This window comes from Urocitellus parryii, chromosome 7, assembly GCF_045843805.1.
Source record: "Urocitellus parryii isolate mUroPar1 chromosome 7, mUroPar1.hap1, whole genome shotgun sequence".
NCBI classification, from domain to species: Eukaryota; Metazoa; Chordata; class Mammalia; order Rodentia; family Sciuridae; genus Urocitellus; species Urocitellus parryii.
Genome location: NC_135537.1, coordinates 75,159,831 through 75,183,096, shown reverse-complemented (window position 1 = coordinate 75,183,096; position 23,266 = coordinate 75,159,831). Strand labels below are relative to the sequence as shown.

General features: G+C 39.0%; 1 protein-coding gene across 2 annotated transcripts in view; it reads left to right on the top strand.

The window, feature by feature from the left end:
• The window catches only part of Rgs20 (regulator of G protein signaling 20), a 97,921-nt gene that overhangs the window by 35,471 nt on the left and 39,184 nt on the right, over positions 1–23,266 (top strand). The window contains exon 4 of one of the 2 annotated variants that reach the window (XM_077801090.1): positions 21,763–21,792. The exons of the other annotated variant lie outside the window; for it this stretch is intronic. Within the exon in view, the coding sequence (XP_077657216.1) occupies positions 21,763–21,792 (30 nt within the window). The remainder of the gene's footprint in view (positions 1–21,762; positions 21,793–23,266) is intronic. 2 annotated transcript variants of the gene reach the window in all.

Below are 23,266 nucleotides of genomic sequence, written 5' to 3'. Positions count from 1 at the left end.
TATGGCTCAGCAGTATATTCTCAAGATTCATCCACTCTTGTTGCCCATATTGTTATTTTTCAATGCTGTGCAGTGCTCCTTTTGTAAATAAAACCCAGTGCATTCCATTACTGTAGGACACTTGAGTTATTTCTGGTTTGGGGCTATTATGAGTAACATTTCCATCCTTGTCTTTTAATGAACTTAGGTCCTTTGGATATAATTGCAGGAGTAAAATTGCTGGGTGGTAGGTCCAATATATGTTTGGTTTACTAGAGTCTGTCAGACTGTTTTTATACTCCAAATCAATTTACAATCCTACCATCAAAGCATGTATTGCTTCAAATCTTCACCAGTACTTAATATTGTTCACCTATTCAATTTTCATCATTCTGGAGCTTTGAAATGGTATATTGTTGTGATTTTAATTTTTATTTTCCTGATTACTAATGATGTTGAACACCTTTTTGTATTCTTTTTGGCTATTTGTACAACTCCTTTTTTAAAAAGGTTTTGGTATCAGGGATTGAACCCAGAAGCTCTTATCCACTGAGCCACATCCCCAACCCTTTTTAAAAATTTTTTTGGAGACAGGGTCTCACTGAGTTGCTTAGGACCTCACTAAGTTGCTGAGGCTGACTTTGAACTCACACTCTTCCTGCCTCAGCCTCTTGGAGCTGCTGGGATTAGAAGTGTGAGCCACCATACCCAATTATTTGTGTAATTTCTATTGAAAAAATTGCTCCTTTAAGTCTTTGGCCCATTTTTCTATTGTATTGTCAGATGTTGATGATGGTGATGATGATGAAGAATTTGTAGGAGTTCTTTATATATTCTGAATACAGGTTTTCTGTCAAAAATGAATGTGTGTGTTTCAAATGTCTTCTCCAAGCCTGTGGCTTACCTTTAAACTCTCATTTTTAGGGCCAGGCATGTGGCTCAGAGGTAGAGTTCTTCCCTAGCATGCATAAGAGCCTGGGTTTCATACCTGGCACTGCACACAAACACACACACACACACACACACACACACACACAGAAAAGAAAAAAAGAACTCTTATTCTGTTATCTCTTGACTTCATAGTTGGAAAGTCATATTTCTTTGAATATAATTTCTTTTTTTTCTGGCTAATATAAAGTTTTTCTTTTTGCTTTTGGCTTACCAAAGTGAACATAATGTGCCTGGCTATGATTTTCTTTGTACTTCTTGTGTGTTAGATTCACTGAGCTTTTTTTTATATTTTTTTAGTTGTATTCAGACACATTTTTATTTTATTCATTTACTTTTATGTGGTGCTGAGGATCAAACCCAGCACTTCACATGTGCTAGGCGAGTGCTTCACTGCTGAGCCACAATCCCAGCCCTTCACTGAGCTTTTTGTATCTGTAGGATGATGTCTTTCATCAGCTCTGCAAAAATTTCACTAAATATCTCTTTAAATGTTGTTTTTGTCCTGTTTTTTCTTTCTCTTTTTGCTTTCAGGATTCAAATCATGGATATGTTAGACTCTTTTCCTTTTTCCTCTCATGTCTTTTATTCTTTTATTGTCTCTTACATTCACTTCTTTTTTTTTTAATCTCTCCTTCAGTTTGAATACTTTCTATTGCTCTGTGTCTCAGTTTAGCCTGTTTTCTGATGTGCATTGTTCATTGCAGAATGAGTGAATTGTTCTAAATGACTGTCCATTTGATTCTTTAAATAAATTTAATTTCTGTGATGAAATCCCTTATCTTTTCATCACTTTTGGCTATCTAATTTTTGTCTACTAAATCCAATATTGAGATTGTCCATGCTCCTGTATCTGTTATTTGTGGGTTTTAAAATGTTCAGTAATTCTTATTAAATGTAGATAGTGTGTATAACTGAACTATGTAGGTTCAGATAATATCTTCCTTCAGTAAGGAAGCTCCCTCAGAGGGACATTTCAGGCCTAACATATTGAACCAGGCTGGTACTACTTGCAGTACAAGAAGCCGTGACTTACCTCTGTTCATACCTGTTGCTTGGGAATTTTCTCCTGGGCTTTGGATGCAGATCCTGAGGTTTTTTAGCTAATTAATCTTGGAAGAGTGGGAGGTTGTCAAATTTGCTCTTTGCTCCCACCTTCCACATGGCTTCCATGTTTGGTAAATGTCTTAAGGAGGTCAGCCATATGCTTGAGGAAGGTCTTGGTACTGAAGGGGACTTGTTCTCCCACATGACATCAATGACATATTAGTTTCTTTATATCCTTAGCCCATGCTAAGAATCAGCAAGGCCCCTGAGGAAGAAAACTGTTGGTGGCAGACTACTCACCTTAAAAGTGGCATCCTTCTCAAAAATGTTAGTTGATTTAACCTTCTTTGCTTCCACAATTCTCTGATGTCTTTAGAAATGTAATTTGAGCTATTTATCTGGCTTTTTAAGTTGTTGTGCAGGAATGGTAATGTGCCTTGACCAATCAACATTTTTTTTTTTTAGTCAAGTTTCTTTCCTTCTATCCTTGGATGACATTTTTTATCTTCATATTTTATCATTTGTTTGCAATGGAACTCAGAAAATTGAACATTAACTTTTCCCTTTTGTATGTGTAAATGTACATCTTGTGAGTTTAAAAATGTTGGAAGGAAAAACATATTTATAATTCTTGCAACTCTTTATGCTTCAAATTGCAACTTGTAATTTGAAATGAAATAAAAGTGGGCTCAAATTTTGACTAAATCACTACTTTTGTGAGCTTCTGAATCTGAATGTGTATAACTGCATTAATAATACTAAATTCATAGTAGTAAGGGAAGTTTAAGAGAGTCTTTAGTGAAGAGTGCCTATTATCATTATTCTTCTAATATTTATTCATCATTATTTAAAGCCCCTGACCATGGATTATTTGACTTTAACATTTACTTTTTATATAGTTATATTTGTTATAGATTCTAAAAATTTTACCATTTGAACAAGGTTCTGAATAAAACTTTTTAATATAAACCTGTACCACCTAACATTGAGGAAAATTCTACTTCTGATTATTTAAAATTCATATTTGGCCAAATCTTTGTAATTTATAGATTTTTTTTAAAAGTGGCTCCCTGAAATTTGAAGAATTTAGATAAAATTTAATTGATGAAAGAATTATGTTCAGAATGGTCATTCTCAGTAAAACCTACATCTACTTTGTGTTATATCCAGTAGAGGTCATTATAAGATATTGGCAATAAGAAAACAGTATTAAGAAATGTTAAGAAAAGGCTAACAGTATTTTCTGGAAAGGACAGCTGGTTGACCTTTGCCGAGGAGAGTCTGGGTGGGGGCTGTAATTTTAACATTGTGTCCACGGGTGATTTAAATATTAATTTTCATATTAAATTTCCTGTTACTGAGCTGCTCTTTTATGTCAACTTTGGCATTTATTTTTAAAAAACACTGAGTCAACATATGGAAACAACTAGATTCCACTCTCATTCTGAGATGAAAATAGCAATCATGGAGGCAGCTCTCCTGACTGGGCAAAGAAAACCGGAATTTCTGTTTGTATTCCTGAAACTGGGGACATAGCTCACTCAGTCTTTAGTTCTTCAGTGCTAGGATTGCTAGCTTTGCTGCTCTAACCTCCACGTTTTGAGAAGAACTTGGGGGCAGATTTAAGTCAAGGCATAAGATTTATTTATATACCAAACCAAACTGTAATTTATCAAATTCTCACTAGGCTAAGTTATTGCTAAGGCAAAATAAGTAAATAATTTCTAGCCCTTTGAATGACTTGTTAGGCAATGCTATTCTTTTGGAAAATAAAGTATTTGTTATCAAAAAACACCAGAACATTGTAACTCAACCATGAGTATAGATTTGGCTTAAAGGATAAAAGAGTACTAAAGAGTATGAAAAAGGTAAACTTGTGCAAAATAAGTGAAAAATTCCCCTTGGGCACATTAAATAAAAGTAATAACTATATAAAAGCCTCTGTTTCTTTCCCTTACCTTCTAGTGACCCGTTTTCAAAATTGTGAAGGCATGAAAACTATAGATACTGATTTATAGAATAAATTTGATGAATTATATCAAATATGTTCTGAAAACCAAGAAGCAACATATAGATTATATACATACCTCAATTATATACTTCCCTCAATGGACCTAAGGATCTCTTCCTGGGTACCACCTCTTAAAAATGCCATTACTTCCCAATACCACTATCCAGGGTCTAAGCTACAAACTTATATATGGTTGTCTTCTATGGGCTATTTTACCTATACTTAGTGTGTGTGTTTGTGCAGGGTGGGATCTCCAGGGTTCTCTATACCTAACTGATTTAAGTTGTATCACAAAAATAGTTACAAATTGCTATGGTTCCCTACAAAAAGTCCAAAATGCACAATCATTAAACATTGCAATTCTTTGAAAATTTCTTTAATTTTAGATCTGTTTGTCCAACCTATATGTCTAGTTGACACTTTAGGCCAAAGATAATGGTGATATAAAATTCAGTAGATATTTTGGTGTGAATTATGGAAAACCAAACCTTGAGGAAAAGAGATTCTCTCACACATTCCCTAGGAACAGAAAATTAAAACATTCCGTCAGCTCAGCCTGCAGAGAACCTCTTGGGATTGCTGAGGCTGTATGGGATAAGGTAGTGCACTGGGGTTTCTATTAGCCAATTCTAATCAACAGCAGACTGCTGGAAAAAGGACTCCAGAGGCACTCACGGATGGGCATCCATAAATAATCCAAATCTATCTGATTGGGGCCCATGCACACCTGAGGTATGAGGAGCAAAGCTCTGGGGGTGATGAGATGGTCCCAGATCTCTCAGGCTGAAAGATTAAAGTTTGAAATCTGTTTGGGGCCTGACTTGGATATATCAGACATACTTGGATAGGTCAAACTCAGACACACCTGTGAGTCTGAGTTTGCTCACTAATAAATTTCATGTAAGTAAGGTGTGATACACTTGCTTGTGTAGACATGGGGGGAAATTGTGCTTTCATTGGAAATTGTTAGTGGAGAGACCACACTCTCATAAAAAGTTTAGATTTGTTCTAGTGTCATGGATTGTCACAGAAAGTCACAGGAGATTATCATAATCTGAGCTTTATTTTAAAACAGTAAAATATTGGGTTTTGTAGACCATATCTTTTGCATTAATCTGTTTTATGTTGCTATAATGAAATAAGTGAAGCAGGATAACTTTCTGAAGAAAAGAGGTTTAGTTAGCTCACAATTTCACAGGCTCAAAGGCATAGCACTGTCATAATCTCAGGTCTGATGAGGGCCGTCTTGGCTGTGTCACATCATGGTAAAAGCACCTATGTGGAAGAGATCACATATTGAAATAGGAAGCCAGAGAGAGCCTGGCATCCCATAGTCTCTTCCAGAGAACTACCCTCAATGACCTAAGGATCTCTCACTAGGTACCACCTCTTAAAGATCCAATTATTTCCCAATACCACTTTCCAGGGCCTAAATCACAAGAGGAGATTATCATAATCTGGGCTTTATTTTAAAACAATAAAATATTGGGTTTTGCAGACACTTGAACCTTAGGGGACAAACCACATGCAAACTATAGCAGCACTCTGTGGTAACTGCTGAACTCTGGCACAGTAACAGGAAAACCATGGAGAAGAGAAGAAAGGGGAGTGAACTGGGTCTTATTGGAACAGTCCAGGCAAGAGAAAGGTCGCACCTGAACAGCATAGACGAGGTACAGAGGCCTGATGTACATCTGGAGATAGAACCAGCTTGCTTATGAGTGAATCAGAGACCATAATGAGGAAGGAATCAGAATAATTCCTTGGAGATGAGTGGTTGGCAACTCTCTCTAGGGCCATGTATAAAACCAGAAAGTCTCCCTGGACAGGGAGACTCAGGAGTCCATTTAGAACCTAAAGTCTAGGATATCAATCAGAGTTCTGATTTTGGTGTCAAGTAGGCCAGACCTCTGTACTCATTGCAGATTTTATACCAAAGGCTTTTGCAAAAACTCGGATGTGAACATTATGTGATGCTTTTTTAATTGTGCTGGTATTGCACAGAATACTCACAAATATATTTAAAACTGAATAGTCCAAATCAGTGCACATCATTTCTTGACAACAGTGTAGCAAACATTTTTCCCATCTGAAAAAAAAGGGTTAACACCTTTAGTTATAATTGATCTGTACATTATAGTTGAAATATTACACTTGAGAAAGTTTACTACAGTGTTGTGAATATGAATTTACAAAATTTAATCTTGTGTCTGAAGATTCTGCACCCCTGTCATTGGTTTTATCATCAGGTGCACGTTCCTCAGTGCCACTCATGTAAGATGTGTTTACCATTAGTACTGCAATGCTTTAAACAAACCCCAGTATCTGCACTGAAAAATCTAGGCTCCTGGTTTGCAATGCATGAGAAGATAAATGTGTAGTCATATGATGTTAGTGAATACGGTGCTGCTCTGTTCACCTTTTAAACAAAGTGGTAAACATATACCATGCAATGATTTTGCTGTTAAAGGTTATAAGCCAAGTTTTAGGCTGGAAAAAAAAAAGAAACCAGAGTGTGATGATTATGCAGTGGCAAGGACTATGTGGTTAAATATAGCATGCGTTTAGCAGTCAGGAGAATGCCTGGGCTTGAAGGAATAATGTAAATTTGTTATGCTGTTCATGATATGTGACTGACCTTTATTGTGGTACTCTACATTATCATGAGGTTATGGTGAAGACTTCTTGAGCATAATCAATAGGATGTTATTACTCTAGAATCTGTACTTTTCCCAATTATCTGTAAACTATCTCTTGAGAGTTTCTGTTTATTTATAACAGGTGTCAGTAAATTCAGGCACATGGGCCAGATCCATTCCAATTCCTTTGTATGGCATGAATACTAAAAATAATTTTTATATTTGTAAATTGTTGAGGGGGATCAAAAGAAGAATAGTATTTTGTGACACATAAAAATTTTATAAAATTCAAATTTTATTATCCATAAATAAGTTTTTACTGGAACCCAGTTAAACTCACTTGTTTATATGGTATCTGTGGCTGTTTTCGTGCAGCAGATACAGAGCTGAGTAATTTCGATAGAAAACATACAGACCTCAAAGCCTATATTTACTCTCCCGTCCTTCCCAGTAAACACTATCTCTGATCAATAACATAAGTTTTAGTGTGGAATATTACTATGTTCTTGTAGAAAATAGTTTATATGAGAGTAAATATGAAGTTTAACTGGTAACAATGTTCTTTCTTACAGAAATAGTTTATTCTCAGAATATTTTTTTTCAGAAAAACAGATCAAAAATCCCATTAAGGTAATCTCCTATAAGAAATAAAATCAAAGGACCCAACTTAAGATTCCTTTGCAGATCCACCATTTTAACATTCAGCATCTTCATATTAACTGAAAAACTTAATAGCAATTAACAAGCCCCAGGAATACTAATGAAGAAGGACCACAGGGATATAATATGCAGAAAGGTTTTCTATATAAGAGAGCTCAGATGACTTTGAGAGAATCAAATTACTTACAGCTGTAAAGCCTTAAAAAGGATGGAAGCTCACTATTTCATATCATTTACGACAGGATTATCATCCCAGGACGAATTGTGGACCCAGGCAAACTCTGAGGAATCAATGCTGTTATCTACAAGAGATAATAGAGAATTTATCATGGGGAAAAGGAGACCATGAAAAAAAGAAAGGTAGAGGGAATTTTTGCCCAGAGAGACCTATCAGGAGCTGGAAACACTAGTTACATATGAACATACCTTTTTGTACATTTTTCTTGTCCTTAATTTGCAAATACACTAACATGTTTCACAAACCATCTGCTGTGATTGATGGAGAAGATACACACACACACACACACACACACACAAACATATACATATTTATCTTCCATGTGTATATTCAGCATGTAGTCATCCCAGCTTAGTGTCTGTAAGATTAGTGCCCAGCACACACAGAATGAACTAAAGAAGCCCCCCAAAGAGAACCAGACTGGAGGGTGTCTTTCTGCAGCCTGGAAAGAGATCCTATCCTCACTTGTGATCAGACAAAGATGCTTTGTCCATAAGTTTCCTTAGTTCCAGCTATAATTCGGGGCAGTGATGCAAGTGTCATTACAGATGTCATTCCTCAAAGACAGTTAAAATAAAAATGAATGCCCCTTTTAAAAAACACCGTAACCTTATGATAAACACATTTTAAAATATAATGTCCATGTAACAACTGTAATACTTCTATTGTACCCAGAATTAATAATTAGTGTAGTCTACGGGCTGGGGTTATGGCTCAGTGGTAGAGCAGTTGCCTGGCACGTGTGAGGCACTGGGTTGGATTCTCAAAAGTACATAAAAATAAATAAATAGGGGGCTGGAGATATAGCTCAGTTAGTAGAGTGCTTTCCTAGCATGCACAAAGCCCTCAGTTCAATCCCCAGCACCACCAAAAAAATAATAATTAAAATAAGTAAAGGTATTGTGTCCATATACAATTAGGAAAAATAAATAAATAAATAAATAGTGAAATCTAATACCTAACCATAATCACATTCTTTTGCATTAGATTTATTAATCTTGCCTTACCCCCATATTTTTCATGCACCAATTTGCAGAAGAAACTGGATCTTTAACCCCCTCCCCAGCATGGTCCCACCTCCTGAATTTGCTGCTTCCTCATGGTGCTCTTTTCTCAATTCCCTGAATTCCTGCAAACTAGATCTTAGATCCAAGGACTTGAATGCATTTGGCTTCCACAGTTCGGCAAGAAATCTTGCTCTATAGCACTTGGTCTTCCCACTACCTCACATCAGAGGGACACAATGTCTGCATGATTGGATCAGCTCACTTTTAGTGAGTTTATTTCTGAGAGCTCAGTGGATTAGTTCAACATGTATAGAATGGCTGATAGGTCTGAAGTGTGTCTGTGAGCATGCTGTGAAAATCTTGACAGTGTCTACTACAGGCCAGCTCTTGGATGCTCTGTCCTTCAGCAGGGCTGGAATGCTTCCTTGGTGCTAGTAGAAGAACTGAATCCCAGGCTCTCCTCTTGTACCTCCAGGAGCTACCCCTCCTTCTTCCTCTGCTGACCCAGGAATCAATGAGGATTATAATGACAATGAAATTGATGATGTTGCATTTTCCCTCTGCACTGCTGATTTGGAGAATGTTCTAGGTAAAGGAAACTGCAACACCTTCAGAAATGCATCTAAGAATATCCGAAGTTGCCTAGCCTCTTGCCCTGGTACTGAGGTACTCAGACTGTACTTGGAAACATGTTGCAATTGGGGAGCACGGAAGGGGCTTTATCCTTTTTATCCTGGGAGGCTGTTCCTTGTATCAGTCCTGAACCAAAGAAGAAATGCTGCCTTCTTGGGCTCCCTGCTTTCATCATTAGTCCAGGCACTTTAATAGAACTACGGATTTGTAGAGGATTTAAATTCACATCAAATTTCAATTCACATTCTTTGGGCTATATCAAAGCATGCATAATACATGATACCCTGTGGGCTCTAGATTTACTTAGATTTCAAAACCAGAGATAGAAATGAAATATGTACAAGATTGAGCACAGTAAGGGCTTATGTGGCATTAATTGCACATATTCATGATCTTCTCTATTAAATAAAACCTGAAATGTAATTAGTTAATCTTTGTGCATTGCTGTTTCTCCAGATGCACTGTGGAAACTCACTTCTCCACCAGTGGACGTAGGAAAGATTATAAAAACAATCATTGTCTACGCCAATGAGCTCTTTAAATGCATTTCACCAAGGAAAGAACCTGCATTTCTTATCTCTGTACTGAGTTATATCTATAAAAGAAAATGCTGAAATCTTGTGTAACATGACTGTCATTTTCATCTGCATTTCCCATGGTAGCACAATGTTCAGGGAAACTATTTCCATGGCATATTAGTTTCAAATGCCCACATTAAAATGTCTGCTAAATATTAGGAATTATACATTGTTTTGAGCTTGGTGTAGCATTTACTCTGGGGGTCAGCCTGCTCCCCACCCCCACACTGAGTGTCCTGTATGATGCTGCATGTTGATGTGGTGTGATGCTCCCTTGTCCATTCTCTTGTGTCAACTGCCTGCATGTGTCACTTACATCTGTCAGAGTTCCCACCCCACTAGCCCACTGAATCTGCTATATTCCTCTTCTGTGGGCTTTTTTTCCTCCTTTCCTTTTTTGGATATGTCTAAGTTTTAAGCCACAGAATCATAAATTTATGGAATAGGAAGAAAGAATGGCTGAGCCAACACAAGCCCAAAGCAGGCAGATGACTTATGTAAGGTCACCAAGTTGGTGACAGAACTAAACTCCCATTCTGTGCTCCTGTTCTTATGGGTATTCATCCCAACTGCCTTTAAACTAAATTAAAATACCAGCATTTTAAAACTATTTTATTGACTTATAATTCACATACTATTCAATGCACCCATTTAAAGGATATATATCTCCACAGCTTTTAGTATATTCACAGAGCTGTATAACCATCCCACAGTTCATTTTAAATCATTTTCTTTGCCCTGAGAAGAAACCCCACACTCAACTAGCCATCACCCAGCAGGCCCTGGTGACGACTGAGCTACTTTCTGTTTCTGTAGTGATTTAGGGTTCTCTAGAGGAACAGAATCAATAGGAAGTATAATTATCAAAGGAGGACTTATTAGATTGGCTTATGTGACCAGAAGCTGGAGAGTCCACAATGGCTGTCTGCAGGCTGGAGAGCTGGAAGAACCAGTAACTGCGCACTTCTGAAGCCTCAGGACAAAAGGGATCAACAGTGCTACCCTAGTCCAAGACCAAAGGCTTCTGGAGAATCTGCTTTGGAAGATGAAAAGCAAGAGTCCGATATCCTCAGACAAACGCAGCAACAATCAAGAACTTGCTGGAGAAGAATCAAGCTTACATCTGCTGCTACTTCCTTGTTCTTCCAATTTTTATCCCATCCAAGCCATCATTCTATTGGTCGGTGCTGCCCATGCTTAGAGACGATCTCCATTTCAGTTGGCTATCCCACATGCCAATCATTCCTAGACACACCCTCCTTGACAGACCTATAAACCTCTTAATTCTTGGCATCTCCATCCAATCAAGTGGACAATTCAAATTAACTATTATATGCAGATTTGCCTTTTCTGGACATTTCTTATGGATGGATCCAAATGACATGTGGCTTTTATTAACTGACTTCCTTCACTCAGCAAAATGCTTGCACCGTTCAACCATGGGGTGGTAGCATGTACTGAAAGAATTTAAACGAGAAGGAAAACTTTCTCATTTGCAAATGAGAAAACTGGGGCTGAGGGAGATGGCCTCACTGCTAAGGTCACAAAGCCTGACAGTGGAAGAGAGATGACATCCTCCGTTGCTCACCCCACCCCATGGGTTTCCTCGAGCTCTCAGGGTACAGAAGTGCCCTGCTTGGAAAACTGGCAAATTTACATCCCTCTTCTTTAGCCTTTCCTTTCTCAGCTTTGCAGCACTATTTTTGTCGCTGCTTGCATGCACTCAAAGGCATTTGAGTTTACTTCCAGGTTTGTGAATGGTTGAGATGCCAGATGTCTTAGGATGAATAAGAGGGGGTCCCTGCTATTCACTCTGTGCTGAATTTAGACACTAAGGTACAGGACCAATTTGTTTGTGTTCTTAAAGCACAATCAATACAAGTTGAGTCATTCTTATTGGAAATACTAGGAACTAAAGGTGTTTAGAATTTTACGTCTTTGGAGTGTTGTTTTTTTTTTTAAATTTTGGAGTATTTTCATATATGTAATGAGGTATCTTAGAGATTGGGCCCAAGTTGAAAAATGGAATTCATTTGTTTCCTATAAACTTTAGACACACAGTGCATCCGCTTTTTTTTTTTTTTTAACTGCAACCCATCGCATAAGGTCTGTGTGGAATTTTCCACTTGTGTTATGTCAGAGCTCAAAAAATTTCAGATATTGGAGCATTCCAAATTTTGGATTTTTTGGATTAGGGATGCTCAACCTGTATAGGATCTTTTCCTAACCGTCTATCTTTCACATTAAATATCAGAAAGTACTTATTTAAAATAATAATAATGGCCCTGGAGTAGCTCTTAGTTTTCAGTGACCTTTCATATACACGCTCATTGAATACTTCCAGTGAATCTCAAGGTAGCTTATATTCCACAAATGAGGAGGTGGAGACTTAGAAAGGTAAAGTCATTTGGTCCAGATCTCACAAGCCGAAGAGGCCGGGATGGAGAGGCAGTTCTGACAGGCCATGCTCTTTTCCGTATACCACAGGCTGCTCACCTGGATTTCCGGACATGCTTTGGCAATGGCTCATTGTTTTCCAGTGATTCTTCTTTAGGAACCAGCTGGGGTGGAAGACCAGCCCAAGATGACACGAATCTTGCAAATATACCCTGTTTTCCCACTCAAGCCCCTCTAGCCCCAGTCACTGCAGGGATCCTGTATGACTCCAAGAGACGCACCCCCGGGGTCCTCTCGTGGCTTCCCACACTGCTGTCTAGAACTTTCAGTAGCCACAGAGCCCTCCATGGTTTCTTAGTGTCCGTCCTCTTTCATTTCTTCAGAATCTGGCTAGTCTTCAAGGACTCTCCATGGCCCTGATCATTGGAGACATTTTCCACTGAAATTCCTGCATTTGGGGCTGAGAGGTAAAGACAGTTGTCCTTTTGCTCTCCATGGCCACTTCTAAAACATTTCTTCTCTGGGAGATCCCACTCTTAAATTCTGATGCATGTTTACATGATGGACAGACCTTCAGGACTTTATGCTGGGTGAAATAAGACAGGCATAAAAAAGCAAAAACTGCATGATCCCACTTATCTGAGGTAGCTAGAGTAATTGAATTTATGGAGACAGAAAGCAGGGCAGTCATTGACAGGGGCTGGGGAAGGTGGGGAGTTACTGTTAATGGGTACACAGTTGAGTTCTGGAGGTGGCTCGTGGTAATGGTTGCACTTAATGCCACTAAACTGTGAGTGTAAACATGGTTAAAATGATAAATTTCATGTTGTGTATATTTTGTGGCAATTGTTTAAAAACACCTCTTGTGAATGAATGTCTATGGATCGAACCTCTGTAGTGTCGTTCCTTTTAGTCACGAGCTGCCCTCAGGTCCCTCCCTACCCCTTATGTAGAAAACTCCAGCACACAGGCCACCATTTCCCCTGCAGCGCTGTTCCTGATTCCTTCAGTGTCCTTGTCAATACTCTGAGCAACACCTTCCTTGACCTCTCAGGAATCTATTCTGTCACATCTCCGCGTTCACTTACATGCTCACCCCTGGGGTTGGGCATTACCAACGGAACCTTCTTAGAAACCTCATCCTCCAACCCCCTGCCCATGATTATGCCTTTCCCTTCCCTCTCATTCACTCTCATCCTTTATCTGCGAGTTTGTGTGGCTGAGGCCTCCAGCCCACTCACTCTCACATATCCGCGCAGCCCAACATCTCTTCCTCCTTCACCACACATCAAGAATGTCTGGAACATTCCAATCCCATGTGTACTTGCAGTTCCTTCTTCTCAGAAGCCTCATCTCAATGTTTTTCTATCCCTGCCTCTGCATCCTTAGCTGTCACTTTGCAGAGCCCCTGATGGCCGCCAGTTGTAATGGGAATCTACCCTCTTCTCAGGCATCAAGTTCTCTTAACAAGGTTTTAATGGCTTGGGTCTGTTTCTCTCACTGTGACGTCAGTCCCAGGCAGAGATTGTCTAGCTCACCTCGTAGGCAAGCCCAGAGCCTGTGACACTGACTGATGTGAGTGGTGCTCCATACCTGACTGTGACCAGTAAAACAGGAAGACCCTTTGAAGACAAAAGTCATATTTTGAATCTTTTTACCCTAGATGTATAATCAAGTCGTGTTTGACCTGGTCCTGTTAAGTCATCAAAATCTCAGCACGTTTTCAGCATTTAAAAAACTGAAAGAAAGCAGCTAGGAAGGATGTTAAGGATGGATCCCTCTATCATTTCTCATAGTGTGCTGGTGACAATATCCCAGGACCCTGGAGCATATCAAAGTCTTTTGCAAAGGCATGATTTAGCTTCTTTGGATTCCAGATTTATGCAAAGACTTCTGTTGGATTTCTGCATGAAACAGATGCTCTCTCAGCCAGGATCATAATTTAAAAAAAAAAAATCTTCCTCCATCATATTTTCTTCTTCTTTGACCTAAGGATCAAAAACATTAAAAGGACAAGGTAAATAACTTCTAGAGGAGTAAAATCACAGAGTGACATTGAAATACAGAAAAGAAGGCAAGCAAGCAACTGGAATCTGGTGAACAGGCTGTCACAGCTAGAAGTGGCTCCCAGGGCCTGCCTCATTGACCTTGTGAGGCTCACAGAAGTCAAATGACCTGGCACGCTGCAAACATCCTGAAAATTGTGAAGCCTCTGCTCAACCCTTCCCCCATTATCATGTCTCCTTCTGGCCTGCCTGTTTTCATGTGAGCTTTTAAAAATATATATTTATAACACACAAAGAGAATGCACATAAGGCTTGGTAAATTGTTACAAACTGAACACATCTGTGTAAACAGCACACATACCAAGCTCCCAAAAGCCCCCTCAATAAGGCAAACACCATTTCGACTCTTGATATTACAGAAGAGATTTTTGCAAGGTTTTGTGTTTTCTTTTCATAGAATTGCTCAGTATATGCTCTGCGGATTGAATCTAGGGTATCACTCAGGCTTAAGCATGTACTCTGTAACAGCCACAACTCCAGCCCCCTGTTTGCATCTTGTTTCACTCAACATTATTGGTAAGATTCATCCACATGTCGAAGTCATTGTAGATTACCCTCATTGATGCATATCCTGTTGTAGGGATATATCACAATTCACTTAACCATTCTACAGCTGGTGAGCATGTGAGTTATTACAGGCTACCTATTCAGTAGATCAGGAGCATACACACACACACACACACACACACACATATATTTTTTTTTTTGCAGCTATTCTGAGGAGTACATAGCGAGGACTGGAATGGCTAGGTCAGAGGCTGTGCACATGATCAGTTGTAGTAGATTCTGAGTGTGTTCCAAAACATACCAATTTACATACCAATTTACGATGAAAGAAAATGCTGGTTGTACCACAACTTTGTGATCATTGGTGTTTTTTTCATCATTTTAATCTGGTGTGTGTAGGTGTGGATGTGGGGTACGTGTGTATGTGCATGCTGTTTCCTCTATATGAAGAGGTTCAATATTTTGCACTCGATCATCGTAGTCATTATTAGGTTATGGACGCTTATACAAATGAAGGAAAACATAAATATAAAAGCAAAATGACTGATATTAATATTTTTGATTAGGGGACAAATGGATCAGTTTATGTACTGACAATTAATTTTCTGTAACCAAAATGGATAGGTTAATGTATTCAGAAGGCATGTTATCTATATTGTGCATGTATATAGCCATATATGTTTATATAGATACATATATTCATATCAGTAAATATATATTCAGCTGACACTTTTTTGTTGGTTTTTTTTTTAGTACTGGGAATTGCTTTACCAATGAGCCACATCCCTAGCCTATTTATATTTGATTTTCAAATAGGGTCTCACTAAGTTGTCTAGGCTAGCCTCAAACTTGCAATCCTCCTGTCTCAGCCTCCATGCCACTGAGATTATAGGCTTGTGCCACTGAACCCTAGGTACTATTCTACCACCATGAAAGAAAGCACTGATCCAATGTTTTACTGTAAGTTTCTTTTAAAAATATTCTGGCTGGGCATGGTGGTACACGCCTATAATCCCAGCAACTCTGGAGACTGAGACAAAAGGATCATGAGTTCAAGGCCAGCTTCAGCAACTGAGAGGCTCTAAGCAACAGATGTGTTCAGTTTGTAACAATTTATCAAGCCATATGTGCAACAGCCATATAAACAAAAGTGTAAAGATTTCCATTTATTTAGAGACTCTAAATAAAATACAAAATGGGGCTGGGGATATGGCTCAGTGGTTGAGTGCCCCTGAGTTCCATCCCCAGTACAAATATATATATATAATACGTATACATATTATATATATATACATGTATATATATATAATATATAACATATTATATATGTTATATATCATACGCTATACATATATACGATATGTATGTTATACATATATGTATTCTATTTTTACACATGTATTACATGTTATACACATGTATTACATATATGTTATACATGTGTATTATATGTTATATATATGTATTATACATATATATTAATGTATGTGTGTGTGTATATATATATATTCTGAATACAGTGAACAATTGTTACAAGAAAAGAAATATCTATTTAGAGAAATTTATCAGTTTGACTAATCTGAGATGCCAATTACACAGTCCCAGAATTAACTTCAATCTTATCATGGTTACATCTCCACTCCCGTTGGTTGCCTTCCACAGCAGTTAGGTCCTAGAGGGACAACACACAAGAAAGTAAAGAAAGCAAACCTGACTGGTTTCTGTTGACCACCTTTGCCAGTTCTCTAACCCTGGGGACCTATGTGAGACCACCCAGAAGCCTTATGCTTCTTCGCGCAGTTCAGAATCTAAGCAGAGCAGCGTCTGGCAGCACGTCCTTCCCGTTGGCAGGATCTTCTCACCTTTCCACAATGAAACGTGCTTCCCAAGCCATGCACACTCCCCACGAAGCCAGCTCCCTCCCTGTCAAGTCTCACCACTAAATATTGCTGCAAAAGGAGCAGCAAAGGAGACCACAGAGCTAGGAGGGACATCTGATGCTCTCATAGCTCCAACCAGAATTTTAATTTTCTAAATTTAAATTTCCATTCCCCCCCCCCTAATTACATAAAGCAAGAATGAAGGCAGAGTGCATGATCAGGAGAGTTCTGTCAAAAGCCAAGCCTTAGACGTTGAGTGGGGGGACACAGGAAAAACCTTCTGGGAGATGTAGACTTCATTTGGTTTTGCTATTAGCGAGAAGTGGGAGAAGTTGGGAAGGACTCTGCCTGTCTTGAACAACTGGACAGAGAGTAACTAACACTGCTTACTGAAGGTTAAAAAAAAAAAAAAAAAGAAGATGATAAGTTTGATTTTAGACTTCCATTTCTCCATGTTGTAACTATTTTGCCCTGGTTTTTTTTTTTTAATAGTTTGCAATGATTGCTCTGAAATTCTCATCAGGGAGCCTTTCTCTCGCTGGGAACCGCTAAAATGCTGGCAGACGTTTTCATGCAAACCATTAATGACTGCCCAGCACGGACTTCAGCAATTTGAAAGGCCCTAAAAGCAACCCCACAAAGATTTTAATAAGTGTTTTATACTCTTCGAGGTGCTGTGGGTTAAGCCGTCACTGGGGAGGCATCTCACCTGCAGTATCTTTGAATAATCCCGTTGTTTCCTGGGATACAGAAAGCCCATGTTGAAGATTTCGGTCGGTACTTACAAAATGCTCCTTGGTCGTGGGTTGCTATTAAGAAAAGACAAGTAAAAACATGCATGATTTATTAATTTCCCTCAGATCATACTCATTACTTCTGGTATTTCCCAATAGGCGACTGTAAAAGTTGAATTATACTATATTCACTTAGTAACAACAGAAGAGAAAGACACTATTATTATAGCCTCAAAGTCTTCAGTGGCTTAAAACCTCCAGTGGCTTACAAATTTGGCAACAGCCATATAAACAAAAGTGTAAAGATTTCCATTGTAAGTCACTGCAAAACAGATGGTAACATGCTTAAGCAGGTTTTTGTTTTTGTTTTTGTTTTTAAAGATGAGAACATGTGTAAGTATCCATCTGGAAATAATTACAATTCAAAACAGTCTTTTGTTACTATTAAGCTTTCAGTTGTCTTCTACTAAAACAACAATGAGCAAACTTTTTCTTCAAACAGCCCTCAAATTATTCAGGCAATAATGCCAATATGGTTCCTCCCCCCTTGCCCTCCCCCCAGCAATGGAGATCTTTACCACTGAGCTATATCCCCAGTCTTTTTTAGTTCTCATATTAGGACAGTCTTGCTAAATTGCCCAGGCTAGCCTTGAACTTGCAATCCTCCAGCCTCAGCCTCCCAAGTCACTGGGATTTACGGGGGCGCATCATCACACCGACAAAAGACAGCCGTTTTTGGAAACTCATAGTTTAGCACAGAGGCAGAGTTTAAAACTGCCTCTAAAACCCTCTAGCTACTAAATGCAGTCCAGCTTTCTGTATCACATGTAGAGGGAGACACAGGTTTGATTCAATTTTTTGGTCTCTGTGTTGAAGTCTTGTGTAATTCCAGGTCTTCACTCATGGTTCATGCATGATCTGGAGCGAGTTGGGCTTTTACCTGATGTTGGCCATACCACAAGATCAGGTACCAGCATTCTCTCTGACTTAAAACTGGCTCACTCTGAGCATCTTACTAAGCAAAACAGAAACACCATGGTGGACCAGGAGTCAGCTTATTTCCCAGCAGCCAATAATAACAGGTGGCAGCCTTAGGCGGGCAGAGGGCTTGTTTGTGATTTAATTAGCATCAGGTGATCTGGTGTTATGCTGGGAGGATGTGATTCAGAGAAAGCTGCATTCACCTGTTGCTATTTTCAGAATAAAGCAACTAAACCCGGGGAGAGCTTAGCCTGCAGTGGGCCCTGTTGGTTTACCGGGCCTGTTTTCTAACCTCATTGTGGAGATTCTTGAATAAGAGAAAATTAGCAGCCCACAAAAGGCTTCCTGTGGCCTAATCAGCCTCAAACCCAAACATCTTCAGACACTTTCCCCTTTAGGCTCTAGAAGCCTAATGGTCTTTTATGAGATTTGTGTCTCCCTCCGGCACACTTTAGTCTCCAACAACAGCTGGTTCATTTTTACTTCCCTTTTCCTCCTCCTGATTCATTTGATTTCTTTCCATTTCTACATGACGTAAGAGGCATGGGCGGAGGAGAGGGAACCCAGATAGTGGGTTCCTCCTTCTCCACCCACCGTTCAGCATCTAGTTTTAGGAAACTGCATGCAATTCACACCTAGCCCCTCTGCCACTTGGCTACTGGGTGCACCCTGCATGTGCTATCCAATGTGATATCTATAGAAAAGCACCCTGCATCCAGGGCAAAATAATATTAGAAAAAGCTTTCCCAGTGGTAAGGGAAACCTAGAAGGCAGGAAGACCAAGAGGAGGGTAAAATCAAGAGCAAATTGGAACATATTGTGCTAAATACTCAGAAACATGACTGCGGAGAACAAGGAAATCAGAGAATCTCTTGAGACCACACTACGGAGAATATTCCTGGAATATTCTCTGTGCTTTTCACGAACTGAGGTACCACAGTCTCTAGGAGCTCAGGAAGCAGTGAAATTAATACAAATGGAATTCATGAGGAAAGCAGCTTTGTTCTAAATATGGAGCCGTAACAAAGACATGATCCTTTGAACAGACTCAAAATAAGGGCACAACTGAGGAAGGAAGATTAAATTAGAGCATCTTGGTATAAGGACGGGGGAATTCTGACGACCTTATGAGTTAGGAGGAAGATGGCTTGTTTGTAGTTAAGCTGGTATAGCTGGTGTGTTGGGAATTACTAAAGCTGTGAAATACCCAGAAATAGCTCTCTATTTTCACCTCTGTCATTAGTAACTTCTTCAATGTGAGAATAGAAAAGAAGCCAAATCTCACATCAATTAATTTTGCAACAGACCTGTAACAAAAGTCTGGTAGGAATGATTGAGTGGCTTGGCAGGAAGGATGGGTTCAATGAGATGTCTTCTCTGCATTCCTATCTTCATTATCTCAGATAAGGGAGCTATATTACCATTCCTCATGTTTATGCATCACACTTCATGTGAAGAGTTGATGCTCTCTCTCTTGACAGCATTCTTATATCTATTGAGACTGAAAGAACCTTCCAAAAAATAGTTAGAGATTAAGAGAGACAGTCCAATGCAGGTAAGGGTGCTACTGGGAGACAAGTGGCTAATAGGCTCTTGCATCTCATGACAGTTTAGGCATCTAATGCCATCCCAGAAAAGTAGATGCAACTTTATGCTTTGCATTTAGAAGTGGGCAAAATGAGGAGCCAAAATACGTATCTAAATATAGATGGAGTTAAAAGTAATTATCTAGTAATGCCATGATGTCTCACTCTTATACTCTAGGAAGGATTTGATCCAGTAGGATCATTGGGGACATTAAAATGAGAATTTGGGTGACCCATAAGAAGCCATTTTTAATATTCATCACTCAAAGGTTGGCAGACCTAAAATGCTCAGGGGTGCTTTAGGACTGAGGTAAGTCCCCAGCCCTTTTTAATTTTTAATTTGAGACAAGGTCTTACTAAGTTGCTTAGGACCTCACTAAATTACTGAGACTGGCCTCAAAGTCTTCCTACCTCGGCCTCCCAAGGTGCTGGGATTAGAGGTGTGTGCTACTGCTCCTGGCAGTGGATATCTGAAAATTATCAAGGGAGTTTTTGAAATCCCAGGTACCACCTACAGTTACTACCATCAAAATCCCGGAGGACCCAAAGTGAAGACAAAACTTGATCCTGACCCGTCCAGCCAAGACTGGATTTCCCAGAACAGGACTAGAGTCCAGCAAGCAGAGGGTGAGCCCTGCACCCACCTCAGGCTTTGCTTTGTCTGGGGAAATTTCTCTCTAGGTTTCAGCATATGGATTTTTAATTATGGATTACATTGCAATTGCAGCATAAGGAGGAAATGTCTAATCTCCCTTGAATTCTAAATAGCACTTCCTATGCTGTCATAGTTAAATAAATGGAAGATAGCAAGCCCAGCAATAATAAAAATAAAAAAGAGATTTCTCTACTATACCTTGCCAACTATTTCTAAGAGTGAAGAGTGGGATTCCTGAGCCCTTGGGTCATTGTGAAGCCATCAGAAGCAGGAGATTTCTCTCACACGGATTCAATATTGACGATGTTGGCCCAGAGGAAACCCATGTGGAAGTGTGTTCTGTTGTGTAGAACTTTGAGTTTAATGAAGTTACAGAGGCTGTTGGTCACAGCTCACTGAGAGCATTCAAGATGCTTGATAGGGCCAGGAACAGTGGCACACACCTCTAATCCCAGAACCTTGGGAGGCCAAGGTAGGAAGACTTTGAGGCCAGCCTCAGCAATTTAGTGAGGTCCTAAGCAACTTAGTAAGACCTTGTCTCAAATTAAAAAAATAAAAAGGGCTGGGGACTTAGCTCAGTACTAAAGGACCCCTGGGCTTAAAAAAAAATGCTGGATAGGGAGCTGTCACTCTAGAGTGAGATGCTACCTGCACAGCATGTACCAAAAATGTGTATAGAGAGAAATGCAAGGAAACTGTGCATCCATGTAGAAAGTTGTTTATGTTATAATGCTAAGTGAAAGACAAGCAGCATTCAAATTTCTGTGTATGTGTGTGTGTGGGGGTGCATGCGCACTGGGGATTGAATCCAGGGTCTTGCACATTCTACACGTGCATTATACCACTGAACTACATCCTTGGGCCCATGTTATTCTTTTTAAAAACCAGAATTATTGACCATTTAATAATTTCAGCAATATGCTAGGGTTTTCACATATACAGTTAGTGCTCCATATCTGTGTATTCTGCTTCCAAGTACACAGACAAATGCAGATCAAAAATATTTGCAAAAAAAACACATTGCATTTGTACTGAACACATATGGACCTTCTTCCTTATCATTATTCTTGAAACAATACAGTACAACATCTATTTGCATAGTGTTTGCATTGTATTAGGTATTATTATATGTAATCTAGGGATGACTTAAAGAATAAGGGAGAAACCAGGCTTGGTGGCACCTGCCTGATGGGGGACAGGTTTGCTGAGGCAGGAGGATGGAAAATCCCAGGTCAGAGGATGGAAGGCTTTCTAAGAAGGAAAGTCTTTTTTTTTTTTTTTTTTTTTTTTTTTTTTTGTACTAGGGATTGAACTCAGGGGCACTTGACAACTGAGCCACATCCCCAGCCCTATTTTGTATTTTATTTGGAGATAAGTTCTCACTGAGTTGCTTAGCGCCTTGCTGGTTGCTGGGGTTGGCTTTGAACTCGTGATCCTCCTGTCTCAGTCTCTCGAGCTGCTGGGATTACAACCATGTGCCAGGCCCCCTTGACCTCTCTGTGTGGTTCTTCAAATCGAGAGAATAATAGTATTTAGCTCATGGGATTGTTAGGAGGAACAAATATGATAATATAGTTATTTTTAGGTATCCTCCAGGGATTAGTTCCAGGATCCCTCACGGATACCAAAATCCAAGGAAAGTCGGGTCCCTTATATAATATGGTGCAGTATTTGCATAGGACATCCTTCCTTATTCTGTTCTTTATCTCTTTCTCTCTCTCTTTTGTACTAGGGATTGAATCCAGGAGTGATTTACCACTGACCCATATCCCCAGCCCTTTTTATTTTTTGATTTTTGAGACAAGGTCTCATTAAGTTGCTCAGGCTGGACTGGAGCTTTCCATTCTTGGGCCTATAATATTTAATGCAAAATATATAACATGTCTTACTTTTTATTTTTTATTTACTTTTGTTTATTTGTTCTGATTAGTTACACATGACAGTAAAATTCGTTCTGACACATCATACATAAATGGAGTATAACTTCTCATTCTTCTGCTTATACATGATCACACCACTCAAGAAGTCATTTATGACACAGGATATTAATGTCTGGTTCATTCCACTATTCTTCCTACCCCCGTACCTCTAATCCAGAGTATGTCTATTCTTCCCCAGCCCCTCCTACTTATTGTGAATTATCATGTGCACATCGGAGAAAACATTTAGCCTTTGGTTTTGGGGGATTGGCTTATTTCAGTTGGCATGATATTCTCCAGCTTGATCCATTTACTGGTAAATGCCATAATTTCATTCTTTCTTAAGGCTTAGTAATATTCCATTGTATATGTGTGTCTGTGTGTGTATGTGTGTGTATATATATATATATATATATATATATATATATAGAGAGAGAGAGAGAGAGAGAGAGAGAGAGAGAGAGACACCACATTTTCTTTACCCATTCATCTGTTGAAAGGCATCTAGTTTGATAGTTTAGCTATTGTGAGTTGAACTGCCATAAATGTTGATGTGGCTGTGTCACTGTAGTAGGTTTTATTTTGAGACAGGTTCTCGGTAAGATCTTTAAATGCATGTTTATAAAGGAATTGTGTAAATAATGTGAACAATTTCTAAAAATGAATTTTCTTATATGTTTTTTTCACTGGTGTGGAAGGACAGAGTTGCTGAGAAACTTGGCAATTAGAAATTTGGTAATTAGTCTGGTGCATGTATGTTTTCAGTCTTACCACTCAGAACCCTTTGTATCTAGAATATTT